The sequence below is a fragment of the Teleopsis dalmanni genome, chromosome 2, assembly GCF_002237135.1.
Source record: "Teleopsis dalmanni isolate 2A chromosome 2, ASM223713v2, whole genome shotgun sequence".
In the NCBI taxonomy this organism is placed as follows: Eukaryota; Metazoa; Arthropoda; class Insecta; order Diptera; family Diopsidae; genus Teleopsis; species Teleopsis dalmanni.
In genome coordinates, this window is record NC_051847.1 from 159,859,655 (window position 1) to 159,884,563 (window position 24,909).

General features: G+C 28.1%; 5 protein-coding genes across 9 annotated transcripts; 3 read left to right on the plus strand and 2 right to left on the minus strand.

Annotated features, from left to right (window-relative positions):
* Positions 1-643: 643 nt before the first annotated feature.
* LOC119686063 (arginine/serine-rich protein PNISR) lies at positions 644-11,853 on the minus strand. 2 transcript variants are annotated; one of them, XM_038100517.1, is made up of 9 exons: positions 11,222-11,853; positions 10,905-11,148; positions 5,709-5,877; positions 5,384-5,557; positions 5,066-5,168; positions 4,734-4,790; positions 2,535-2,626; positions 2,224-2,473; positions 644-1,368 (listed from the first exon to the last, which is right to left on the minus strand). In XM_038100517.1, exons 1-9 carry the CDS (start codon positions 11,613-11,615, stop codon positions 812-814), a joined length of 2,040 nt encoding a protein of 679 aa, XP_037956445.1. In that variant the 5' UTR covers positions 11,616-11,853; the 3' UTR covers positions 644-811. The 2 variants fall into 2 exon arrangements, with proteins under 2 accessions (XP_037956445.1, XP_037956444.1); XM_038100516.1 differs by having other exon boundaries at positions 2,188-2,473; positions 11,222-11,851.
* LOC119686064 (cilia- and flagella-associated protein 157) lies at positions 7,549-9,501 on the plus strand. The gene has a single exon (XM_038100518.1). The coding sequence runs from the start codon at positions 7,696-7,698 to the stop codon at positions 9,427-9,429; it is 1,734 nt and encodes a 577-aa protein (XP_037956446.1). The 5' UTR covers positions 7,549-7,695; the 3' UTR covers positions 9,430-9,501.
* A 1,498-nt stretch (positions 11,854-13,351) lies between the features above and the next one.
* LOC119682527 (aurora kinase C) lies at positions 13,352-15,053 on the plus strand. The gene is made up of 3 exons (XM_038095987.1): positions 13,352-13,625; positions 13,694-13,958; positions 14,020-15,053. Exons 1-3 carry the CDS (start codon positions 13,566-13,568, stop codon positions 14,859-14,861), a joined length of 1,167 nt encoding a protein of 388 aa, XP_037951915.1. The 5' UTR covers positions 13,352-13,565; the 3' UTR covers positions 14,862-15,053.
* A 1,387-nt stretch (positions 15,054-16,440) lies between these two features.
* LOC119683654 (myosin-13) lies at positions 16,441-19,589 on the minus strand. 4 transcript variants are annotated; one of them, XM_038097452.1, is made up of 6 exons: positions 19,340-19,584; positions 19,211-19,277; positions 18,840-19,156; positions 18,504-18,782; positions 17,405-18,209; positions 16,441-17,345 (listed from the first exon to the last, which is right to left on the minus strand). In XM_038097452.1, the coding sequence occupies exons 1-6, from the start codon at positions 19,436-19,438 to the stop codon at positions 17,287-17,289; spliced, it is 1,626 nt and encodes a 541-aa protein (XP_037953380.1). In that variant the 5' UTR covers positions 19,439-19,584; the 3' UTR covers positions 16,441-17,286. The 4 variants fall into 4 exon arrangements, with proteins under 4 accessions (XP_037953380.1, XP_037953381.1, XP_037953379.1 ...); XM_038097453.1 differs by having other exon boundaries at positions 18,531-18,782; positions 19,340-19,583; XM_038097451.1 differs by having other exon boundaries at positions 17,405-18,782; positions 18,840-19,150; positions 19,340-19,589.
* Positions 19,590-21,425: 1,836 nt separating this feature from the next.
* On the plus strand, positions 21,426-24,034 carry LOC119683656 (zinc finger protein 484). The gene is made up of 4 exons (XM_038097454.1): positions 21,426-21,658; positions 21,716-22,098; positions 22,957-23,598; positions 23,676-24,034. The coding sequence occupies exons 1-4, from the start codon at positions 21,503-21,505 to the stop codon at positions 23,926-23,928; spliced, it is 1,434 nt and encodes a 477-aa protein (XP_037953382.1). The 5' UTR covers positions 21,426-21,502; the 3' UTR covers positions 23,929-24,034.
* Positions 24,035-24,909: the final 875 nt, after the last annotated feature.

Below are 24,909 nucleotides of genomic sequence, written 5' to 3' on the forward strand. Positions count from 1 at the left end.
TATAACTTCAGGGCTCTGTCCTTTATGTATTCTTTGACCGGGTCTATTCTAAGGTCTCTTAGCATGTTATTCGTGCGGATTTACCATGACATTTTACAGAGTCTACGAAGAGCTTGACTTTGAGCAACTTGTAGTTTCTGGATAGTAGCATCGTAGCAACTTGATAGCTTTGCTATATGCGACACACCCATAGTTTTTGTAGTAATTTATAATAATATTCACAATATCGTCTTCGTTATTTGGTCAAAAAATAACAAATATTAATTTTTCTAAGAGAATATTTAACATGTGGGAATAAAATGTAAAGGAATAGAATGGATAGTAATGCCCTAAATTCTTTTTCAGTCTAACTGTAACGCTTTTACTATTTTTATTTAATATATAATTATGTCATAACAATAATTTTATTGTCTTTAAAGAGAGTCATAGATAAATTTGAATTTGGACCGTACAGTACAGCAGGATAAGAAATCTTTGGGAAAATTTGCTGTGTAAAATGTGAGTTAGATAGATTACAACAGTTTCTTTTAAGTAATTTATTTATTGGAATACTCATAAAATTAACGTACACCATATACGTTATTAACAATATTAATTCAAAAAATTTTAAATGGCAAGTAATATCACTACTCGCATATTTGTGAATTGTCATTTTTTATTGAAATTAATATTTATTAGTTTTAATTTTATAATATTTTTAAATAAAAAAAAAATTAAATATAAAAAATATTAAATTATCTGCACATTAATAATAAAAAATATCTTATTTGAAATGATAAAATAAAAGTAAAATAAAAATAAATTAAAATTATTAATATCTACGATGCTTAGTGGAGGAATAGGAGGAACGCGATTTAGAGCGAGATCGGGAATGATTTCGTGTATGTCGTGATCGTTTATAATAGTGTTCGTCATCACTTTCACTAGAACGATAAGAATGTTTATGACGCCGACGTTCATTGTTTCGTTCCCGATCTGATTTTTTGTGTGAACGGTGACGACTACTGCTATGTTCACGTCTTCGACGTTTTTTAGACGAAGAAGAGCTCGATGACGTCTCAGAAGAAGAGGAAGATGATGAACGATGACTTCTTGATCTTTTTCTTGATGACGATTCTTCAGACTTTTTCAATTTATTACTATCCTTTGTAATACAAGCATTGGCAGCTGTATACAACCCATTTGGATCTTGAACTCCAGTTGATACTAATGACGTGGTAGACATATTTGGCGTTATTACATTAGACGAATTTTGAATTTGAGATATGTAAGTCGCTGTAGTAGCTATAGATTTTGATCTCGAATCTTTATTATCACTAAATCGGGTTGTACGTTCTTTAAATGATGAGCGATCTTTTTGCCACTTGCCTGAGAATAAAATGTTTCCTTTTAATATATTTTTCAGTTTTAGTTTAATAATAGGTTAGTTGTTTAAAACTATTATAAAAAAATTAAATGCAAACTACATATCTAATGGAATAAACAAATTTTTAGCACAAAATAAACAATAGTACAAATAAATTAAAATAATTGTTTTTTTTTATATCATTTTCGATTTATAAATAAAATATAAAGAATAATTCTAGAATAACATAAAACCCAAATTTTATAATTATAATAAAAATTATTTATTTATTATAATTATATAATTAAATTGTTTCTCAAAACTAAAATGATAGACAAAAAAATATTTCTAAACGAATATATTAGAAAACAATATTTATGATAATATTTTATTTATTTTTCTTTAATGCCAAAATAAATGTAATTATATCTAACAAAAATATATATATCTTAATTTATTTGTTCAGATAATATTATGTTTAGTTTGTATAAAAGGGATTTTGATATGAAAGGTATTGACTTCATATAAAAAACGACTACTAAACTCTTATAAAACCAAAAACTATGACCAATTACTAACATTCATAAAATCTTCTCAAATGTTAAAACTACTTATAATATAGCTCTAGTTTATTATATAATAGGGATTGAATAAAGAATATGCAATAAAATTTTGTTCATATATTTTTAGATCATTTAATTATACACTAAAAATAATACTAAATATAACAAATAAATAAAAAATATCTTTAGTAAAAACATCTATCACTAAGAATAACTTGGTTAAGAAGGAAAATTAAAGAATAGATAATAAAGGAAAAGCTTGTAAATTATCAAACGCACCGTTTGAGTGAATTAACTTTGTTTCAGTTGTCTCACCGAATTCCTTTGTGTAACCTTTTCTTCCTAAAGATGTTGGCACATTTTTCGAACTTGAGCTTACACTATCCTGTTCGTCAGTGTCTCGTTTCCTTACGTCTATAACCTCGCCCTTGCCATTTCTTCCTTGCTGTTCTAAATTTTTGTAATATTTAATTTTTTGTTCTTCCATCGCAGCAGAAGCGACAAGTCTTTCTTCTATTTCACTAGATATTTTCGAGAATGCTCTATGTTTTGCACGTATCGTAACCTGAAAACATATATATTTAAAATTTACAATTTACAATTTACTATAACTGGATATATTTTACCTTAAGTTCTTCATCAGTGTCATCATCATCAGATCTTTCATTCGATGAATCGCTACTCTCTCCACTAGAAGAATCATCATATGCAGTTAAACCTATAACGTAATTAAATTCTAATTTATACGTTCAAAAATTAAAATACTTTTGTTACTAGAAGTCAATCAACCAGCAAAACAAATAAAAATTTTTTTTACAGTTTTAATAGGTAGGAGATACTTACGAGAGTACCAGAAACAACGCAAATGAGAACAAAATTTATTGAACTTTTTTATAGAAATCAATTTAAAATTAATCACCAATCACTCTTATTTTAACACTAGGCTCCGATTAACAACAACGAACAGATAGACAATGAGATACTATACCAAAGAATTTTTTGAATTTGTTCATAAGTACAGTAAAACGTACTAAACTCACAACTTAAAGGAAAAATCGGTTAATGGAAATAGTCAAGCAGAAGAAGAAGAGTATTCTGCTATTGTTTTAAATAAAAATAGACTTTGCTCCTTTATAATAACTTATACGATATATAAAAACAGTGCCGGTTTTAGCCCTACCCTAGGGATGTTTTAAGGCTAATCAGCCACTTTGTTTGAAGATAGGTAAATGATATCTAACATTTTAAAAATGGACACTTGATAAGTTTACACATTTAACATAAGTTATCGGAACTGAATTTTATTCATTATTTTCTTGCGATATGAAGAAAAAAATTATCTGTATTAATCTGTATTAAATTTCTTTCAAATCTGTCCAGATTCATCTATATCCAAACTATTTTACTAGTGCTGGTTTAGAAAAAATTTCTTATAATAGAACATAAATGTTAGTATTAAAAATAGAAATGATTGAAAAAAATGTTAATAAAGTTCAGATTATATTGTAAACTAGTTATCACCAATTCAGATTAAAACCAAACCTTATTATTGGCGAGAAACAAGATTGGACTTTATTTGCCGTTACTGAATTTCACCATACAGTATTAATTAACTCCTGCTTCATATCAGCAGTAAGCTAATTAAATGAACAGTAACCGAGGAAAGCTGTTCAAATTGAACAAAGAAAACAAATGTCTACTGATTAAGTTTTGTTCTTTATATTTTTTATAGGGATTAGTATTTTGTTCATCCATTAACTTAAGAATGAAATAACAATCCATAGCGGATATTTTATAGGAAAAAGAAAGAAATCCTGTAAAAACAACACCAAAAGTAAAAAAATTTTTTTGTAAAACATATTTTTTATGTCATTAATCGTAACTCATTATGCCATAATGTCATAAATCAGTTTTGAAAATCCTTAAAATAAGGCTCATCATATTCTCATATTTGCACACCTAAAAACAACACTACATGCAAAAAGATTTGATTTCAATTACGAATAGATTATCAAAACTAAAGTCTATTTTGAGACCGAAAATAAATCATTTTACAAAGAAGAAAAAACCATTGAAATCTTAGAGAAGCGTTGGGCTGAAAGAATCACTCTTGAAGGAGGTTATGTTAATGAATGAAGTTGAAATTTGCCTTAAAGTTCTTGTTTAATAACAGCAATTTTCTAATGAATTTGACAAGTAGAGGCATACATATTAATATTATCTACCAGCAAATCCTTAAAGAAGATCAGGGCATATCATATTATCGATGATTTTTCTTTTTATTATCGAAAATTTTACATGCGAAATATTTTTTGTAGAACTTATATGTGGTCATATGCAATTCACATTGTTTCTATTTTTTTTTAAAGAAGCAATAATGGTATCTTATGATCCTTAAAAAATATATTTCAACATATATGTTTCATTTCGAAATTGAAATTATTCAATTTTAAAAGTTATTCATTGATCAACAATCAATCAAAGAGTTAAAACACTAACAGAACGTCTGTAGATTCATGTATCTCATATATTTTTTATAAAAATTGCATGTGTATGCGTAAAAATACATTATATTCATATATCACACTGTAGAATATAAGCATTAAATAAATCATTTTTTAACATAATGAGGTTTTTATGATACTTTTCAGTTTTCTTTCGTATGTTATACATAGGTCAAAATTAAAAGTGGATATTTTTTTCTCTTCGCATTTTTTTTGATCTATGGATCTAAGAACTATTTTCATATCCTTTGACAAAAATATTGCAAATAAAGAATATATATTCAATATATTATATAAAAAAAAAATAAATGTTCAACTTACCAAGCTTTCCAGTTAAGGAAGACAAAGCGACTTTGTGGATGAGTTGTGCCGATGACGCTTTTTAACATAAAATGTATATAATTTTTGAAGTTATCATATAAAAGTATAAACGAAACAAATCTAATTGAAAACATATACTGGAAATATATATATCTCCAGATAATATAAATTATTTAACGTTTATAAATAATTGTTTATTTTAAATTTTTTTTATTAGTTTATGTATTCGATTAAGTTTTTTTTATGATTTAAGTTAATTTTATTATCCAGCTTACAAATTTTGTATAGTAACATTAATTAGTATTATTATTAATTCAATATAACTAATGTACCTTTTAATTTACAGGATTTTAAAGATTCGACAGCTATATTCGAAATCTCTTCATTTGTCACTTCCAGTAAAAGTTCTGTTAAAGTTCTTCTCACATCAACCATCTAAATTCATTAGAATTTTTCCGAATACGTTGGTAATAGCACATTGGTACAAATGTAACGTTTTTTAAATGTAAACAATAATAATTTTTAAAGTGACAAACACAAAGATTTATCACAAGAGTAACATGTGATAGAGATGTCAGTAAATGAAACAAAAATATAAAAATCAATATAAAATAGATTTTCATCATTGAATTTAGTTTAGCATAGCATACCAGATTAGCCATTTTTTCTTCAAAGCTTTTATCATTGCGACTGTTTTGTATATTATCGGTGTATCTATCATCGTTGTTTAATTTTTTTTTGGAACTAATAGATTCATTTGAAACTGTGAAAACAGCATTTTCGTTATTGTCCTCCTCTTCTTCATTACCTGAACTCTCACTAGCCTAAATTTTATGGTGTTTTAGTAGTAGTGAATGCTTTGATTACACATTGCATTTTGCAAGTATTTAATTTTTGTAATTATTTAATTTTTGTATTCACAGATAATTTTCACCTCAGGCATTTTTTTCTAAATCTCAAAAATTTGTAACTTACCATTTTTTTTTCACTAATGTGAATTTCATTTACCATATCATCTTTTACATAAAGTTCTTTTTCATTAGGTACTACAGCGGTAGGACTATTATCCTGATATACATTTTGATTTTGTTGCTCCTTTTCTAGTTGTTTCTGTTTCTCACGTTCCATTTTTTCCAAGCCTTCTCTGTAATATTAAAAACCACATTTATTACAAAAATATTAAAAATTTGATGAATTACAATTCAATGATATATCCAGGAGATACATAGCAATTGTAGCAATTGCTATGTATCGTAAAGCTGAAGCGGATAATTACATTTATAGCAGTTTAAGCCTAGCAATCGTGTGATTTCAGCTTATTTTTTCTTTTATTCAATAATTATTAGAAAACAGAAAAACTTTGTATGAGTGAATAGTTTATTTTTAATTTTTAATAGATTCTTTAGGGAAGAGTTTTTATTGTAGCAATTGCTATGTATCGAAAAGCTGAAGCGGATAATTACATTTATAGCACTTTAAGCCTAGCAATCGTGTGATTTCAGCTTCTTTTTTCTTTTATTCAATAATTATTAGAAAACAGAAAAACTTCGTATGAGTGAATAGTTTATTTTTAATTTTTAATAGATTCTTTAGGGAAGAGTTTTTATGTGAAATTAAATATGTCGGAGATATAAGTAATCAAATATGAATTTTATAGTAAAAATCGTTATTTTCGAATCTTTGTGGCAAAACAATTACAATTATTGTCCATAGTAAATTTGACAATTTATGAAATTTGTAGTCTAAAATTACGAACAGTTAAACTATTAGATGTTTTCGAAACCTACCTGCCTACTGTTATTGTATACTGAATAGTTCCTCCGTTCCTAAGAACAAATTTCATTTACTGACGAATTACTATGAATTATGCTATAAGTTTTATAGTTCCCACCTATTTAGAATAGATTTGAACTTATTTGAACACAGGAAGAAGAAGAAATAACGTGTGTTTGCATTTTTGAACCTAAATCCCTTATAATTCTAATTTTGCTATTAGTACGATAAGTACAAAATTAGATTATAAATTAGTACTATTAGTACAATTTAATAAACGACTCTATTTCCAACAGCTATTTCTAAAAAGCACTATTTACTTAGGAATACACTTGATGTAATGAAGACAAAATGTGGAAATTTGGATGAAATTTTTGAGAACTTGTTATTAACAGGCCATGTTATGCAGACAGCCATAATCACATCAAATGTGTAATTGTTATTGTATTCCAAACAAATTAACATTTAAGAATGAGATAAAAAGATAAATTTTGTTTAAATCGTTTGGTCACGGTGACAAAGTTGTATGTGTCTCGTCAAGTTGGTTAAACCCGCTTTGCTCAGTAATAAATGTTACAATTTGCATCTTTTAGCAACAAATAAGTACATATATTCGGATATATGAGTATATCCGTATGAGTAGAATATATCATTTTAAATTAAATCATAATCAAAAAGCGAGAAAATAGTTCTAACAGTACTATATGGACAACTGTGATTTGACACTCAGCATAACATTCATTCATGGTCATGACAAAAAAATATTATAAAACTGTATTGACCAACTCATTCGTATCAACGTATAGACATGGCATCTCTAGATATGGCAACACCAACAGCAGAACAAAAACAACAACAGCAACAATAGCATTTAAAGAAGGAATATGGAATTCAAAAACAAAATAAATTAAATTATTCTACTAATTTTCATTTCTGTGGTAGTTTTCATATAAAAAATTCTTAAATTTGTTTACAAACTAATTATATTTTTACTTGTTTTGAAAAAATTTCGTTGTCAATAACAACAGTAATTTGTTTATTTATTTAAAACAATTTTTTATAGACTTCATTTGACATATTGTTAGAATCGAATTTTATTTCGTCTAATCGTAACGGGAATTTTTATTGGGCAGTTTAAAATTAATCAAAATTTAATAATTCGTTGGCGTAAACAAACTAACAAGCCACGATGCCTCCAAAAAAAGGGAAAAAGGGTAAAGGCAAAAAGGCGAAAGCCGTGGATCCAAATAAAATGCCTCAAGTGGACCGAACATTTTATGAGCTGACTATTACTGATTTAAACCAGAAATTAGCGCGTCTGCGATCCCATCTTCATAATTTAGAGGAGAAAAATATAAATATTGCTGAAAAATTACGTGAATTAGAAGAGGATCATACAGATGTAGCAGCGTATTTGGAGCGGACACTAGCCGATCGTAATGAGTATATTTTAGAAATTGAGGAGAGACTGACCGAAATCATCAAAATTCGTGAAACGGAGAAAAGAGAAGCAGCGGAAAAAATTAAAGATTTGGAAGCTAAATATAAGGGAATGCATGATCAATTGACTTCAGAAATAAAATTGCTAAATGGCAAATTAAACTCCCTTGATGAGTTTCGTATAACACGCGACATATTGCTTGCCAAATTCGAAGATCAAGAAATAGAACTAGCAGAAAAGGATCGTGCCCAGAAAGAGCTTCTATTTCAGATGGAGCAAAAAGCAATTGTTGAAAAAGACGCATTAAAGAAAGAAATTGAAGCAAAACTTTTACAAGTTTCTGAAGACTTTACGCGGTCAAGTGAAATAAGAAATGCTGGTTATACTCGCAGACTAATTCGAGAAAACATTGCTTTACAGAAAGAAATAGATAAGCTGGTGTTTGCCCAAATAAAAATTCAAAAGCAATTGGAGCAACAAGTAGTACGGTACAAGGAAATGGAAAATGAGTATGATGCTAGCACGGAAATAAAAATGCATTTGATTCGAACGTCGCAGAATAAAATTCATTTGATTGAGAAAATGACAAATAATTATGAAAGGATGAAAACTAAATGCCTAGAGATGTCGAAATACAAAAAATTGTATGAAACATTAATGAAAAAGGAAATGTGTGATCGTTTTAATTTCAATGATGTGACCAAGAGAATGCATTCATTAAATCAAGTCATCGAGAATCTAAAACAAGAAAAAGGTAATATGCTGCTGGTAGAACTACAGCAGCAAGAGGAAATAAAACAATTAAATGCTGTTTTAGATGTCATTAAAACTACTGTGTTGTCGGCTATAAGTATTACCACACAAGAATATATTGAAACGGAGGAGGCTGAAGGTGATCGTATGCTGAAAAAGAGAGATATGATGAGTCAACTATTAAATATTATATACAGACATACAGAAAGTGTTAAAGAACAACCTCCATCAATTTATACACCTTCGCGTTCTAATTCTACAATCTATCGACCTGGTAAATTAGGTCTCGTTAAACGTTCAACAACTTCATTATTTGAACTGTTTAAATGTGACGTACGTCAAGAAGAAGAAACAATTGATTCCAGTTTTAACCGAGACGATTTGAAAACAGAAGAAAGTAAAATTATTCCTAAACCAATCGGAATGGAATGTAATTCCATGATCGACGTCGAACTTGGGTCAATATTATATATGTCTTCATCTCGTGTAGACTTTGATGGTGGTGGACAAGATGAAGAACCAGTTGAAGTGGAAGGCGAAGCTAGTGAATACGAATCATCTGTATCTGTTAAACAATCTTCGGAAAAAGCGACTACCGCCAGTACTTCTGTTCATTCGCCCAAACCATTAGCATCATCGCATTCTACCCCTCAAGAGCAGTCGAATTTGGGAACTGAATTTGCAATTGAAGAAGATGAAGAAGCCTATTCAATAAATTTATTTTATTAATATTTTATTGTAAAGTGGATTGTTTGTACGTAGACTTTTTGATTCACTAAATAAATAGCTTTCCATAATTAACTTTTATTCTATTTGTATATTATAGTTGTATTATACAATTTTTAGTTTTGCTGTAGCAAAACCTCATTGATAACTAGAGATAAAAATGAAATTACATTATAAAAACAGAATCATTTAACTTAGCTAAGATGCAAACTAAAGAACTTTTTCAAAAGAACAGTTTCTTAAAAAAAGTAGAGCTTCAATTATTTTTATTGTGATTCTTAGTAGAAACCCCATGGAAACCATTGGATAAACCAACAGGCAAAAAATAAATAATGCATTCCATACTACAAGGAATGGATGGATCACCAATGATGAATATTATGAGGAAAGGTTAATTTAAGTGGGAGACAGGCAGTTAAATCTAACTTGTACTAATGTTCAGAAACACCACGCCGGAAGAAGAAATGGAGAAATTAACGTTACACACGTTACTATACACTAAATAAAGTTGAGTATGACTAATGCTTACTGCCTCAGATGGTTCTTTTCTTTCTAAGAGATAATAGGTGTTGACCAGTTAAGAATAAAATTTCTATAAAGGTGCGATATCAAAGAGGACATAGTACCAGAGTGAAGGATTGTAACCCTATTCAGTAGTCGACATCAGAAATAGTTTTCCTATTACAACTAGCAAAACTTATCGATATGTTAAAAATACGCAAACATGGTTTAAAGAATAGTCATGAATCTACTTGTTCATGTGCCATTTAAAAGTCCATCTGTGTAACAACCGATAATTGTAATATTTTACAGAAAACATGTCAGTTTTCTCATTCACAATGTGTGCGTTATTATTATATATAATAATAATTCACAGTTATATATAATAATAACTCATTAGTTATATATTATATAGTTATATATCAAAGATCAATTATACATTATAAACATCATATATAATATTTAAGATCTTATATTTTTTAGGTTAACATGAATGCTTTTTCTGAATCGAGTTTATTAAAAAAATATTGTATAAAATAACAATGCAAGACGTGAACAAAACCTTATATGTCTTATATAAGGTATAAGGCAACTGGGTTGAAATTGATATATGAAATATAAAAAATCTATGTCATCATGCTATATAGAATCACATAGAGAATAAACATTAAATTTCTTTATAGAATAAAGAAAGATTATGTGCGTTATGTAACGATTGAGCACGTTACAAAACATATATACAATATAAACCAATTGATATTACTATATTCAGATTTAATCTAATTGATCAATTTTTTCGGTTTAAATAATATGCAGACAGGGTATATTCAAGAGTTTGTGTAGTCAAATTGATCAAAAATTTATAGTAACGTTTATAAGGTCATCGATGTCTTTGTCATTGTGTTACGAATATATTTATATATTAACTTTTTATAATACAGATAAACAATACACTATGAAAAAATTTAATTTTTTACCTAATCCAAGCTGGAAGTTTTTTCCGTTTGGCTGCATTAATACACGCACTTGAAGTTCCAGCACCTTCATCAATGTTATCATCAACACTATTGCCTGAATTTGGATTTGCTACATTGATTTTCATGAGTGAAGGAATATGTGCTGTGGGATTCATCATAGACACATTTGCAATAGAAGGCGGTGGCATTGTCACTTGCGGTGGCCAAATATTCCATTGACTTGAATTTTGTGGATTAATAATATCTTTAAAAAATATATATTAATATATATACACACATAAAAACATTTGATTTGATGTTTTGTAATACTTATATACCTTTTTCAACCGGCGTGGAGGCAGATTGTGGAGGTTGATGCATATACCATAAGGATGATATATTAGGCGCCGGTGGAGGGGGGGAACTTTGCTCATTATTTCGATCTATATCACTTTCTTCATCCATGTCCATATCAGCTTCACCTTTTTCTTCCAACGTAGAACTCGCTGTTTTTACCAACTCATGACTTTTTACAATCGAGTTTTTTGTGGTACAAGTAGTTGTAGTCTCCGGGATGCATTCATTTAACTGATTATTACCAGTTGATTGCATTTGTATCCATTGTTGAGCTAAACTCGCCCAATCAATGTTTCCTGTTGGGGCTGTAAAGTAATTTGTTAATTGTTTACGACTTTTAAAGCCGTCTCCACTAGAATCTCCTCCAGAAAACATTTTTTTAAATTTTAAATAAACTAATAAAAATTTTTATATTTTTAAATAAACAAAGTCCTTTCTTCATTTAATTATTATCGTCCTCATAAAAATTTAATTAACCCCAGTACTGGTCCGGTTTCAATGAACGTCAAATTGATAGCAGCGATTTAAAACAGGGTTGTCGCGTGTAAAATAATTTAAAACTGAATTTGTTTGTTAAATCAATTTTTTTATTAAGAAAAGTCTTCTGATGAAACCTACATAAAATGTTTTGATGAAACCTATAAATCCGAGTTTTAAAACTCACACGTATATTACTGTTGTTTAGTTAGATATATGAAAATAATAAGTACTTAATATTTGACATATATAGTTTTCTATTTATAAAAATATATATTAAAAATGTATACAATACTTGACAAAATAAATCTTAAAGTAAATTAAAAGATTATTTATTAAAAAGATTATAAAATCGAAAGAACAGCACTTTTGGCTGCAAATGCAGATGAAGATATATATTTCACCTTAATACTATTTGCAAAAACGGAAAAAAATATTATTGAAGTCTTTGTGGTGAATATTGTGTACAACTACACAGAAAAAGAAGTTAGTGTAAAAATTTTAATTTAATTAAAATTTAATTTATTTAATTAATCTAGAGTAAATCTAGATTGAATCCAGATTTATCAATCGAAAACGCCAATACACGATAAGGCACCCTTCAACTTCACCGACTAACTTCTAATAAGTATTGCTGAAAGCAATTTTTATCGCTATGGGCAATATCACATCAAGAAGTTACGACCATGATGTCAGTTCACACAGATACCAAATTAACACACAATTAGGTGAAAATGCTCTGGTTATCAACTTAAAATTCACAACAAAATAGGACTGGCTCATTTTTTTTATTATATTTGGAAATAAAATATTTAATTACGCTTGTTGTCTTGTTGACTAAATTGATATTCGTCAGCTGGATAACGTAATAATTTTACAGAAATAAATTATAGGAGTACTCAGGATGTCTGTGCATCATTGAAGGTGCATCATTGCAAACTCAAACAATCGTGAATACATTTTGTGCATATTAGTCTTGAAAATATTTAGAACAGCTGATTTTTGTATTCTTATTTATTTACTTGTATAATATAAATCAGATTCGATATGCATAATTTTAACAATGCCAAGAAAAAGTCAAAAGCAGAATATTGTGCGACATTGTTGAACGTAAAATAAATACAACATCAAACAATTGCACAAAATCACAAAATTATAAAATCAAACAAAACTTTACAGTTTCGTTTAAGTATTGTCCACCGAACAATAAAAACAGTAGTATTATTTACAATAGAGTCTTCAAATTCAAATATGGAAGAGGTAATTGGTGTTGAAAATATGGTCTTGAACATTGTCTTGCAAATCAAGTGTAAAATCATAAGAGAGGGAATTGTTTTTATGAAATCAAATAATTTTACACATGCAACGATACACAAACATCCTGAATTTCCCTTATATGTAAAAGTTTAACGAGCAATGTACATCAAGTTAGAGAATTCTATCTGAGTTCAACTATTATTTTGCCATCAATATCTTTCATTATTCTGATAATTTGTTTGAAAAACAAATGGAATATATCAGTGTATTATAAATAATATGGAATTATTATATTATACTCTTTTGTTAGTAAATATCAATCATACAAGCATATGTCTATGTAAAATAAAAACAAATATATTTGTAAACACATTTTTTACTGTTCAGAACGAGAAAATACATAGCTGTTGATTTCACTACCCGAAGTAGCCTGCATTACCGACCGCACACACACGTATCACTGCTTTAAAAATTTGAAACGGCATTTTACATTCATGTGTGTAGAGTTATATTAAGATTTTACGGAAAAATTGGTTTTGGATGTCGAAGAAGTAAAGGTCGGTTGCAGTAAGAATAATATAATACATAGAAATGTCGAAACAAAACATATTAGATAATAAAGAAAACTTAGGGAGTACAGTTAAGCAAAAGGTATATTGCAACGATTAATAATTGCATAAAGAATTATAATATACATAGTTTTATTTTAATATATTAAGTTGAACAATGACCGTGTTGCGACAATTGATATGTGTGCTAAAGATGCCTCTATTAACCCAATCATGATTAGTGCTAGACCAGTAAGTGTGTCTGTACAACCGCTGAAGTCAACAAATAGTATACCGGCAATTCCAAAATCTGAAACACAAAATGTCAGTAAAAACAAGGCAGCTATTGCTACTGCTCCAATACCAAATAAAAGTGACTGTGAGGAAGTGACTAATACTAATAACGATATAGAAGAGACTGTAAAAACAAAGACTGGTATATATATTGTAATTTTAAATATCTTTTAAAATTAAATTTTTATTTATATACAATATAGACAAAAAAGGAAATAGAGCTTGGTGTTTGGATGATTTTGAAATTGGTCGTCCATTAGGCCGTGGTAAATTTGGCAATGTTTACTTGGCACGTGAAAAAATGTCAAAATACGTTATAGCCTTAAAGGTCCTATTTAAGTCCCAAATTCAAGAATCTAATGTTGAACATCAAGTACGTCGTGAAATTGAAATTCAATCACATGTAAGACATCCCAATATACTAAGACTGTATGGTTATTTCCATGATGGCGCTCGAATTTATTTGATATTAGAATATGCACCAGGTGGCACATTATACAATGAAATGCGTTCACAGCCTTTAAAAAGATTTGGTGAATCTAAGTCCGCTTCATATATAAATTGCTTAGCATCTGCGCTCGAATACTTACATGAGCGTGATGTTATCCACAGAGATATTAAACCAGAAAATCTATTACTAGGGCATAACGAAGAATTAAAAATAGCAGATTTTGGATGGTCGGTTCACGAACCAAATTCGATGCGCACTACTTTATGTGGAACATTAGATTATCTACCACCGGAAATGGTACAAGGCAAACCTCATACAAAGAATGTGGATCTATGGAGTCTGGGTGTATTATGTTATGAACTTTTAGTAGGACGTGCACCTTTTTTAGCAACGGGTTATGATGATACTTATAGAAAAATTGTACGAGGTGATTATAAGCTGCCTGATCATGTTTCACACGCTGCTGCGAATCTTATATCAAAGTTATTAGTACTTGATCCACATAATCGTCTACCACTGACTAAAGTACGCAAGCATCCTTGGATAGTAATTCACACGCAGCCACAAAAAAAAGAAGTTAAAAAGCGAAACTAATTTGATGACTTAAAATTTATTTTTTAAATTTTTAATTTTATTTTTTATTGAACATTTTACATCTATTAAAATTTCGAATATTTTGATTTTATTCATAATCATTTTATATTAAACCAAATTGTAATTAATTTGCTTTATAATTATTATAAGTAAAGACTTATCGTTCAAGTTAATAAATAAAATATTGTAATTAAAAAGATAAATACGATTTTTTCCCTAATTTTTTTTAATGTCACTAGTGATAGTATGTGGCTTTTAAAGTTAGAATTATAAATCATGAATACGAAAGGCAATATATACTGCATTCATTATTTGCACACAGACGTTATTATATGTATAGTTGTAAAAAATTGTTGACGGCGCGAATTATTTAATAAAAGGTAAGTTTCGGTATTTAACATAAATGTTAATTATATGGAAACTGATTGAATATGAAAAAGTTGTGATTATAGATTTGAACTGGCATATCATTCTATCCGACTAAAATTAAAAATTATTCTTAGATTATTCTTAGATTAGATTTGACTGGAAAATTATTCTAACCGATCAGCAAACATTAAAAATGAATTTGAGATCTTACCATGCTAATAAAAAAAGTTTTAAATATATTAAGAAAAACACATAAACCCAATTATTAAACAAAAAATAGGTAATACAGCTTCATCATGAAATTATTGGAAACTGCTTGCAAGATAGAGAATAACAATATTGACTATCTGTTCGTTTTTGTTGTTACAAAGTCATTTACTCACATCAATCTGAACAACGTTATTGCTATATAAATGACTATAGACTGAATACTCAACTCAGTTCATTTGTTTATATGATTAGTTGGTGTTTAAAACACTTGAAGATATTTTGATATTGAAGCATTAGAGTGTTTTGTATTGTTCTGTTAATATCGTATAAAGAGATCATTTCGATCTTTTTTTAATATAATTGATATTTTAGATTATGACAGCATGGCATGACATCCCATTTGCATTTGATTAAACTTCAAGAAAACTAATACTTTATTTTTTTTAGTAAAATTTAAAATTCCTCATATAGTATGTTACAACTACAATTTCGTAAGTTTTAGTTGCAGCTGTTTACGTTTAATAAAAATATGCTTTCCACCTTCTTGCGGTTCTTGCGGAATTATATGAATCGAAATGAACTACTATCTGAGATTCCAAAAATGGACATATATTATTTACGAGCCAAACGTCTTTTCAAATAACCAATTACTGCTCATTCCTCCCAACAGTTATCCACTGGCTTCTTTTTATCTTCTACATACTTCAACTACCAACCAATTATCTTTTTCCATTACATTTTTTGGGTAATCCATATAACATATGTTCCTATTTGCTAGGCACATGAATTACAATCATTCATATTTAATTATGTTGAGGCTAGTTGAGTCAGTGCACTTGAGCACTTTTATTCTCTATTAACTGCGAGGTTTCTTCATAACCCCTCTCTACGCTGGACTGGATTATTGTTTAGCACTTCTTCAGACTAAGCAATAACTTACATATTTAATATAATTCTTTTAAATAAAAATAAAACAATTCCTATAAATATAATTTATTAATTCAAGTATATTTTAGGAAATATTATTTTTAATAAGCTAAATTTACTTAAAGTAAAACAAAATCTTATTCATAATGAAAATGCATTTAAAAAAAATTTATGAGGGATTGTATAAATAGAAATGGCGAGTCCAAATATTTAGCATGTTCATAATTAACCACAAATAATAATGTGAGTATATGGCTATAGTTTGTGGACTAAAGATGTGCAGATATAAACTTTTCAAGTGTTTATTGGCGAAAAATAGTGAAAATTGTAACAACTCACAACAAAGCCTGCATTTTTTCTATTTTTCAGTATCATTTTTACTATTATAAGTACATACAAGCAAGCTTAGTTGAAAAGTCTTAGCAGTCAATGGCAAATCTTAATGACATTTTAAATAAAAGCTGCTTTTCCCCGCTCTTTTGCAATTAAGTCTTATACGATCTAGCATGCTACGAGTATATTGTATAAAATATTTTGTATTGTGGAATCTAAATTTTGTATATTACTTTTTAAACTATAAACATATTTAATAGTAAGAGTAAAATGACGTATTTTTTAGTAATTTTAACAGAATGTATCTACGTTTATGAAAATTTTTAATTAATGAAATGAGATGGTACTTTTCAACATGGTTTACATAAAAAAAATATATAATTTTATGGATATATTGTTATCACAGAAACAGAAAATAAGAATTAAACTATAATACATTAATTAGCACACAATATTATATGTACTGTTATTATCGATCGAATGTAAAATTAAGTAGTTTATTTGTAACACAAGTGCAGGATTGAGAAATGCACTTCATCCTAAATGTTATATTCGATTTTATTAGCGTAGAAATGAAATCATGTCTTTAATGTCTTATTGCTTGTTCACCTTTAAAACGCGCAGCATGATTTGAATAATCATCCTCTGTAAAAGTATCATAAAAAAATAAAATTATACAATTAGAAATATATAATATTACGAACCGTCTTCATCTTCTTCATTACCATCATCTAAACGCAGATCAGGGAACTCTTTACCTTGATCGCCAACAATTTCATTGTTTAAATTATCTGCATCTAGTAAATTATGATTTTTTACTGCAATGTCACCGGCATTGCCCGTTCCTCCATTGTCGCCATCATTTTCTATATCTTTATGCTTGTCGACACCTATAGCATCATTTTTAACTCCATCAAAAAAGTTATTATCATCATCAACGGGTAAATTAAAGTTTTGTTCATTTAGAAAATCATGATCTTTTATTTCATGCGCTCCTGAGTCTTCACCTCCAACAGCTTTGACAGCAATACCTTCAGCGTTATTCACAATGTTTCCATATCGATTGTTATTAGTACCATCTTCATGTTCATTTTTTTGAGTTTCTTCCACAGCAGCATCAATATCACCAATATCACCACCAACAACTGCATCATCATTAAATAATTTTTTAACAGTTTTTTGACTGGAAGGTTCATTTTTAAATAATTCATCAAAATTAGCTGGTATAGGCGCTACATTAGCAGGAATTTTATGCTGATTTGGTGGTTGTGCTAGTGGAGGTAAAATAGAACTGGATGATGTGGATGCAGATGATGAATTTGATGCTTTTTTTAAATGCGCTTGTTCTTCTAAGATTGGCTTTAACTTAGTTGCTTCCGTTGATGTTGGTTTACGAGGTGCACTTAATGGTAAAACAATATTTTGTTGGTTGACATTTATTTCAACAGGATCCTTTCTTAATTGTGTTTCAGTCTCTTCAGAAATTTTCTTAATTGGCTTAGGAAGTATCTGAAAATTTTCAACAGAATTTAATATTAAGCTGGCATTATGTTTTTGTGTAAACGTTAGCATGTTTGGTTTTTTTTCTAAATTTAAATTGACTTGTTTTTGAATATCAGCGTCATTTGACTTATTTTCTAAATTGAAATTATTTGTTTGTTGTATATCAGCTTCGTTAGTAGTAACACCATCACCATCTGTTTGTATACTTCCAACTAATTGGATTTGATCAGAATTATTTAAAATGTTATTACTTAAATTATTTTTATGCATATCTGTTGAATTCTTGTTAGTTTCTTTTACCGATATATGATACAACCCCGGACTCACAAGCAATTGTTCCTTAAATGATTTTGCAGTCGATGACTTAAGATTTTCAACATGATTGGATATAGAAGGAAGTATTGACTTGTTGACAATTTGCTCCAAACCATCATTTGGCTTATAGTTGCAATGAAACTGATAATCTTTAATTATAGCTTCTAATTCCGTGACATGTTTATGCAAATCCGCCTTCCCTTCTGTTATACTGGATAGAACTTCTAGGCGATTTTTTTCTTTCAAAATTGCTTCATACTTGTCCTAAAATATGTAATATATTAGGATAAGATTTAAAATAAGATATTTCACTTAGTTTACTTTTAATAATATTATTTCATTGGTTTGCATTGTTTTTTCCTTTTGAAACTCTGAACGGAACAATTGTAATTTTTTTTGAATGTCGCTGGCTTCAGAACGATGCTTAGCGCTTTCTTTTATAAGTTTTTGATGCTCATTTTGCAGTAAGCTATGAGAGCGTTCTAGTTTCTCATACCTTACACGTTCCTCACCTTCTAATTTGGCATGTATTTCAGTCATTTCACTTATTTTTTCTTCAAGCTTGTGACGGACTTCCATCTGTTCCTTCCGTTCCTGTTCATAATTCTTTTCAATCTTAAACTTTTCTTCCACTGCAGCTACGAATTTAAATAAAAATATTAAGTTTCTTTTATGCATGCTTAATTTCTTACATTGCAAACGCTCATTGAGTGTATCTTGTTGATGCTCACAGCGTTCCCGAGTTTCATCTAATTGTTGCTAGGATTTAAATAAAATATAATGTATAGTTTTTTATTTGGTTTTTATATCAAAGGTGCTACCTGAGAACTGTGATAAATAGCTAATGCCAACAAAAGCAGAAGTGCCAAGCAAGCGAATAAACGGAAACGTCCAGTTCTGGCAAATCTAGTTCCACTCATTATAAATATAATTATATATATTAAAATATTTTTTCATTAAACTTTTTAGCAAGAAAAATTCTTTCACTTTATTTTGCCTTCAGCGACCAACATTAAATACAATTACTTTTCTTTCCGGTTACTTATTAATAGATTAGATTATTTTTTACTATAGAACAGATTTCTTACTTAGATAGATTACTTTTTGTTATTCCACGTATAACAAGTTACTTGTATACATCTCACTATATATATTATGGCAGAAAAATTATTGAGTTACTGAATAATTTAAGCAATTACAATTTTTTATTATAACAAAACACTCATATCTTCTCCAAAGAATATTTTATATATATTATTAAAACATTGTTCTTGTCTTTCATCATGTTGAAATATATTTTTAAGATATATCGAATAGAATTTTTGAACTATCTTTTTTAACTCATTTTCGGACTTATTTCAATAATCGTTTAGTAGTTATGTATATTTTTCATAGAAATTCATAAAAATATGGCATTTAAAATTTGATAAAAACAAAGAGATAATAAAAATAAGAATTAAAATATTTTCAAGTTAAAATAAACTGCTGAAATTTGTATTTCTTATTTGCAATCGTTTTTGTTTAATAATTTTAAAATAAAAGCGAAGAAATGATTGACAATTAAAAAAACAGCTTTTAGCATATACGTTAAGAAATCTCTTTAACAATAAGAGAGTTTAAAAAAAGACATATTACTTTTCATTATTTCTGTTGTTTCTCTGTTTGCTAAGCTCTGAAAGTTAAAGTGTAAATACTTATGCTTTTCTTCGGTCAAAATTTCTGATCTATTTAAGAAGAGCTAAAGTCTGTACATGTATCAAATATTATAGTACTTACAAGAATTCTTTACAATTTTGAAGTAAAACACAAGAAAAATGAAACAGGAAAAGAAAATTTTACAAAAAATTAAAACCTTAAATTTAAATTGAATGAAATAATATAATTAAAAAAAATTATTTAAAATTGTATAGTATGTAATATGAAATTAAACTTCGACCTTAGTGTAACTTTGTATACAAGAAATATACAAAAAAGTGAAGGTATTAATGTCAGATAAGCATTCAAACTTTATTTAAAATTTTTTTTATTTGTTATTTATTATTTTATTTAATAAACCACATATAAAAAATGATAGCGATTCATTTTATCATGCAAATTTTAATAAAAAATAAACAAATGTTGGAAAATATTCAATAAAAATAAATAATAATGCACCTTTGATTGCAAGAATTAATTTCATGATCTTTATTAATTAAAATTAAACACATTTTTAATCATTTAATAGTACATTCACACTGTCTCATTTAGGCACTTGCTCATTTATATTAATGAATGAACATTCACATTATAATAACCTCATTCGTACAGCTGATAGAACTTCTATAAACTTCATTTAATTATACATCAGACAAAAAATTAAATATATAATTGACATATTAAATCATTTATATACATTTAATATATCAATTACATATTTAATTAATAAAAACAAAAATTTTGTTAAATACTTACTTTCTCAGTGCCTTTGTTTACAGCTCAACTGTTGTTTTCTCCTTAACTGAGCTGATTTATTGATAATGAGCTAATTTATATGACCGATTTTTGTTTGGTGAATAATTCTCATTAGTGACATTAGTAATACCGCCTAAATTAGACAGTGTGAATGTGATATAACTTTTTTATTAATTTTTGTTTTTCCATTCTGTTGATCTCTCAAATACATACAGTTAATTTTAATTCTGCAAATAAACATAAAATTCTATTAGGAAAAGATTAATAAATTATGATAAATAAAACTGAATGTAAACAAGCTTTTGAACTAGTGGAATAGTATATACATTGTCTGATAATCTTCTATGAAATTCGTATATAAAAGTAGTTATTTATTGAAAAAGTGTGAGTATTCGGATTCAACAAAGCGAATAATTAGTACATGTTTTGAAGTTTGTATTTATGCAACACTAATAACCATTTACTAATATAGTGTGTAATATATTTCAGTCGGTGTCGTTTAAAGCAATTGTTTAAGGATATAGTTTTTAATAATGGACGATACAGGAAATATAATAGTGAATATTTCTGAGGAAACATGTAGAGTATGTTTGGACAGTTCTTCGTATACAAATTCATTTTTTGATGAGATTGAATTGAATGAACCTATTCCCTTGAAGGCGATTATAGAACAAGTAACAAATATTGTGGTAAGTTTTTTTAAATTGTTTATGATAACGTAATAGTATTAAACTAAGTTTTCGTAGATATCAGAAGAAAATGACATTACTACACGTATTTGTACAGAATGCACGCATAAACTAGTGCTAGCATATGAATTTATACAAGAGACAAAAAAGTCAGATGAAGTTATTAAGTCATATAAACAATTGAAGGAAAAAGACATAGAGCATATTCTACCATCAACTTTAGATACAAAATCTAAACACTTATGTCTAGAAGATGGTGAGCATCATGAAGATTTAGAAATTCTGGAAGATGATTTCGACATGGCCATATGTGAGAGTGAAAATGTTGAATCTGAAGAAATTCAAAATGAATTGTATACGTTCGAGGAAACTAATGAAAATAACGATATTTCATATGATACAATTGTACTATCAGAAGAGATTGAAATTAAAGAAGAAATGTAAGTGCTATTAACTCTATCAAATTACTATACTCTGCTTTTTACTATACCCGCTTATAAGTAATATTGCATAATATTGTAAAATTTTATTTCATTATGCATACAATAAGTAGCATCAATAATTTGCAATTTGCTTGTAAATATAACATAATAAAACCACCATACGTGTTTAATGTGATGCCAGTCTAGTTCCGATCTAGTTCCACCATTCTCTCAGTTGAAATATATAAACTATGAACATATATTATGGGTTTATAATATTTATAGTCCATATATTGTCAATGGCATTTAAGTATATTTCATTGTTTTGAATAGTATTTGTATTGAAGAATATAACCTTTATTTATTACTTAGAAATTTTTAAATTTTCTTTTTACATACAAATATATTAAAAAATTTTATAAAACGTTTGACTTAACTATTACTAATATATATTAAAAATAGATGTAAGTGGAATCAGAATACCCATAGAAACTTTGTATGGGTATTTGAATTTGCGTATTTATATCTATTAATATAATTTTACGTACGTTCAACACATATTTTATATATACATATATTACTATATTGAGACTAGTTGAGTCAGTGCATTTGAGCACTTTCACTCTCTATCAACTGGGAAGTTTCTTCATAACCCCTCTCAAAGCCTTGACAGGAATATTATTTATAACTTCATCAGACTAAGCAATAATTGACCTCAGATCTGCATAAATCCCCCAAGGAGCCTGTAACCATATATATACATATATATTTTATGAATTCTTAAAATACAACATTATGAGTTAATAATATTCATAATTTTTTCATGTATTATTTTTATATTATTAATTAATTAATTCATATTATCTTTTAAAATAGTAACAGTTGTGTCGATGTGGTACCAGTTAAAAATATTGCAAGCTATGAAGAAGAAAAAAAAATTAAAACAATTCCCATAGGATCTCGTTTGAACAGATATAAAACTGATAACTGGATAAAATGCAGCCAATGTACGAGATCGTTTGCTAAGGAAGAATCTCTTAACAAACATATGCAGTTGGCACACACAATGCGGGAACCCGAAAATATTAAAAAAGAGATAACATCTGAAGGTGCAAAATCAAATCCATTCCAATGCCAAAAATGCGCACGTAACTTTACGCGTGAAGATACATACAAACGACATTTATTAGCGATGCATCCTGAAGTAATAGACGTGGAAAAAGTAGAGAAGGAATTACAGCAAAAGAAAAACACTTACAAACGTGGCCTTTGTCCACATTGTGGAGATAGTTTTACACTTGCAAGCCTTATTATTCATATACGAAGACATACTGGTGACAACCCATATAAATGTGCTGTTTGTGAAAAAGGATTTCCACGACGACAAGATTTAACATTACACATGCGGCAACACACTGGGGAGAGACCACATGTATGCAACATTTGCGGTAAATCTTTTATACGACCTAACAAGTTAAACAGACATTTAAGAATCCATACTGGTGACAGACCTTACAAGTATGTAGTATATATAAATATATATATATTATATATATATTAAAATATTATATTTAAAAACGATATTTTTTCTTCAGGTGTGATATCTGTAACAAAGGCTTCTGTCAATCAAATGATTTAAAAATTCATTACAGACGGCATACGGGAGAAAAGCCATATGCATGCACTGTTTGCGGTTTAAAATTTATATGTAGATCAGCATTAACCACTCATCAGAAAAGCACAATGCATGCTGACGATAGCAAAAGTAATGATGATCCTTATGCTAGCTGTCGTGTTAATACCCGCAATTACACAGTAACTAACAAAGTCAAGCAAGAAAAAATGTAATTAAGTAAATTATTCATTTTTAATTTCCCAAAAAAAATAGTTGCACTGCGTGGCACACTACATGTTCCAAATAAACTTAGAAAATGTAATTATTATATAAAATTATATTTAAACCGTTTTATTGTGTTTATAATAATTTTGTAAATAACTTAATGCAATTACAAATATTTTAATTTTGAATAATTTTTCAATGTAACTGAAACTCGAAAAATTATTCCAATTATATTAATTGGTATTTAAGCAGGAAGAATTTGATGATGGTAATTTCTAAATTCCTTATTGTTGATAAATACAACCATTAAGAAAAAGTTAAAAAATTATATATTTTAATTTTTTATTTTGCAATAATATCCATTGAAATTAGTTAGTATAAGTCGATTATCGGCAGCTATTTTGTTTGATCGCTATAATATATGATTGGTTAATTGATTTTATCTATTAAGTAATTTGACCGTCCTGGATGCTTGAGTTTCTTTTTATACAGTTATTTGACAACTTAGCAATAAGTTATGAATAAAAATATTTAGAGTAATTTAGTGCATTTAGCGGATCCAGAGCATATATGTTTTATATAGTTCCTGATATCTTAACTGCACTAACAATATTTTGACAAACTTCATATACCCTATATTCAGAGGGTCGGTATTGATTTTAAAAGCAATCAACATTTTCTTATTATTCATGACTTTCAATATTATTCAGCGGAATGATTTATTGTATATAACTAGCCACATCCATTGTTATTGTTATAATTTATAGCAAGGCTCCTATCCTGGAATTTTAATCCCTTTGAAAATTATTTGCGCAAACTGAACTTCTTTTTATTGAAATTGCAGTTTTAAGAGAAATTATTTAGATTTTCTTATTAAATTTATCTAGAATAGAATAGAATATAAAGTGATCGCTGATTTCCAGCAGAGCCTAACTGAATAAAATGTAAGCCGCCATCAGTCGATATATTGGCTGTTGAGGACCTGCTAA